The sequence below is a fragment of the Zingiber officinale genome, chromosome 5B, assembly GCF_018446385.1.
Source record: "Zingiber officinale cultivar Zhangliang chromosome 5B, Zo_v1.1, whole genome shotgun sequence".
NCBI classification, from domain to species: Eukaryota; Viridiplantae; Streptophyta; class Magnoliopsida; order Zingiberales; family Zingiberaceae; genus Zingiber; species Zingiber officinale.
In genome coordinates, this window is record NC_055995.1 from 89,893,944 (window position 1) to 89,896,887 (window position 2,944).

The 2,944-nt window shown below is 55.6% G+C and overlaps 1 protein-coding gene across 1 annotated transcript; it reads left to right on the forward strand.

The window, feature by feature from the left end:
• The first annotated feature begins 1,288 nt into the window (after positions 1-1,288).
• Positions 1,289-2,537, forward strand: LOC121984925 (AT-hook motif nuclear-localized protein 28-like). Its single transcript, XM_042538107.1, has one exon. The coding sequence runs from the start codon at positions 1,344-1,346 to the stop codon at positions 2,145-2,147; it is 804 nt and encodes a 267-aa protein (XP_042394041.1). The 5' UTR covers positions 1,289-1,343; the 3' UTR covers positions 2,148-2,537.
• The last annotated feature ends 407 nt before the right edge of the window (positions 2,538-2,944 follow it).

Sequence of the window (2,944 nt, forward strand, 5' to 3'; positions counted from 1 at the left end):
CCTCCTGGAACGCGACTCTTCCGACACTGAGGTCCTGGAGAATGCTTCCGCCGCCCTGCTCAACCTCTCCATCTCCGCCCGCGAGGCCGTGATGTCCACCCCTGGCATCCTCGAGTCACCGCCGCCCAGAACGCCGCAGCCACCCTCTACAGCCTCCTCTCCGTCGACGAGTACCGCCCCATCATCGGATCCAAACGGCCGCTCATCTCCGCCCTTTCGGACCTCTTCCGCCGCCCCAGCGGTGCGCCGACCCGGTCCATCAAGGACGCGCTCAAGGCGATCTTCCTCCTCGCCCTCTGCCCGCTCAACCGCGCCACCCTCGTCGAGCAGGTCGCCGTGATCTCCCAGGTGCCCGCTGGTGGTGAAGGACGGGCGGCGCGGGGTGATGGAGGACGCCACGGCTGTGATCTCCCAGGTGGCGGGTTGCTACGAGAGCGTGGACGCGATCCGGAGGGTAGCAGGCGTCGCCATACTTGTGGAGCTGGTGGACTTGGCGACGGGGGCGAGTCAGAGGGCGAGGGAGAACGCAACGGCCGCGATGCTCAACCTGGTGATGAGCGGCAGGGACAAAGCGGTGGGCGACCTCATGGAGGTGGAGGGGGCGGGAGCTCGCCGAGGGCCTCGGTGGAAGCGCATCTCCCTTCCTTCTGAGTCTGCGTCGTCGCCAATAATTTATTATTATTATTATTATTATTCAATTGCCTCACCTTTATTTTTAAAATTTCGAATTAATATTCTTATTCTTAATTATTATCCATCCTCTTTATCCTATTTGCATTTATCCTATTTGCATTGATGACAACATTTAATTTTTTAAAAAAAATAAATCAATAAATTGGCACTGTATAAAAGTGTAATGATTGTATCAAAACAGTAGGTCTCTTTTGGTGTTTTCGAATGGAAAGCGCGCCGTTTTAATTTTTGTCCATTCTCCCCCCTTAAAATCATGGTTGAATGTCTACGTGATCTTTTCCACAAGAATCCAAATCCCATCGGGCCAATCGCTCGCTCTGAAGCCTACCAAATATAGAAGCAATTTGACCACGTCAGCATCGCATCCCTGACACCGGGGCCTACCCCACTGCCTGACACAGTGACATTACCTCTCGATGCGACTACACGACCAAAGCCTACTGCCCCTATGGCCCATCTACGATTCCTCCCCTACGACGCTCCTAGTGCTATTTCATCACCTCGTGATTCGTGCCGGTCCCAATCTGACGTTCCATGTCCATCGGCACAGGTTTAGATTCCTGAACTGGAGGTGCAGCTTAAGAGCGCCATCTTTATTTAGGCTTCTAAGGGGACTTCGCCGGTTAATCTTTCGCCGGTTTGACGCGCTCATGTCGGAGTTCGTGCGCGCCCCCGGCGCCATGATCGGCCTCTCCCAGCCCGCCTCCGACGATGACGGCGAGGGCGCGTCCCGGCAGCGAGCGATCGTCCTCGTAGAGCCCGCCTCCGGCGGTTCCTCTTCTGGCCGGAAGCCCCGCGGCCGCCCTCCGGGCTCGAAAAACAAGCCCAAGCCCCCGGTGGTGATCACCAAGGCCAGCGAGTCGGCCATGCAGCCGGTGGTCCTCGAGCTAGCCGGCGGCTCCGACGTCGTCTCCGGCGTCTCCGACTTCGCGCACCGCCGCGGCGTCGGCGTTTCCGTCCTCGGCGGGAGCGGGGCAGTTGCCGACGTCACGCTGCGCCACCCCTCCTCGGCGCACGGCGGCCCGAGCACCATCGCCGTGCCGGGGCGCTTCGACATCCTCTCCTTCTCCGGCACGCTGCTCCCGCCGCCGGCCGCGGCGCTCCCTCCGGGAGCGCCGCGCCCGCCCCCGCTGACTGTATCCCTAGCCGGGCCGCACGGGCAGGTGATCGGCGGGGCGGTGGCCGGGCCGATGACGGCGGTGGGGCCGGTTCTCCTCGTGGCCGCCACGTTCGCCAAGCCAGAGTTCCACCGCCTCCCCGTCTCCGACGACGACGAGGAGGCAGCAGCGGCCAAGGAGGAGGACCAGAAGCCAGGAGTTTCAGAGGCAATGGCCACGCACGCGGACCCCAACGCCTTGCCCCCGCCACTCTCTCACGCCGACGTCGTCCTCTGGGCTCAGCCATCGACTGCCCGGCCGCCGCCCCATGCCCACCCTCCGCCGCCACACTACTAACTCAACACGACCACAAACAAACAGAGTAACTTCCAGAGAAGAACATTCAAGAAATCATGCATTTCCTCCCCAAAAAAAAAACACAAAAAAACCTGCAAATTTTGCTTCCTTAATGATCGGAGATCAAAGCTAATATCGCAGACTAGTTAATCAATTGTCTTTCCAATCCTTTTTCTAATTAGAACAGCTTCCATCAAGATGTCGTTCCCTTTAGTTTCCTTGACTTCCTTTTCCATGCTAAAGATGAACGAGTCTCGCGCATTCAATGCATGCACGATCAGCTTTTTACGCGGTGGCGATTCATTTCGGTGCAGAAATGCATGCACGCGTGCAGGCCTCTTGTTCCTGAAGACTACTGTTGATAAGCATTTGTTTTTGGAAAATAAATGATTAGATTTCTTTTATTTTTATTTATTTATGTATTTCGATTTGCTTTACTTCGGTCAAAGGGTGAAAGGGTTGAAAGCCAGGGATAGGGTTTTTGCAGAGGGGGTGGTGAAGGTGGCAGAGAGTAAACTTGAAACGAACGTATGCATGATCACCTTTAGCTTTAGGGTAGCAAAAGGCTGGGTGGAATACTAACCCTAACGCCAATTAATTCTCTATTTTCTAAAATTGTGTTATTGGGTGTGAGGCCTTTTGGTTTAAGGAGATAGGCCCAGTAGGCCCAATAAGCCCAAAAGGAATGTATGATATAGTAAGGCCCAAATAGAGGTTCGAGCCGAGTGTTTTTGACTAGTTGCGTAGTATCAATCTAACACATGAAACACTTTGCTCATCGTCACGAAGCAATGCAA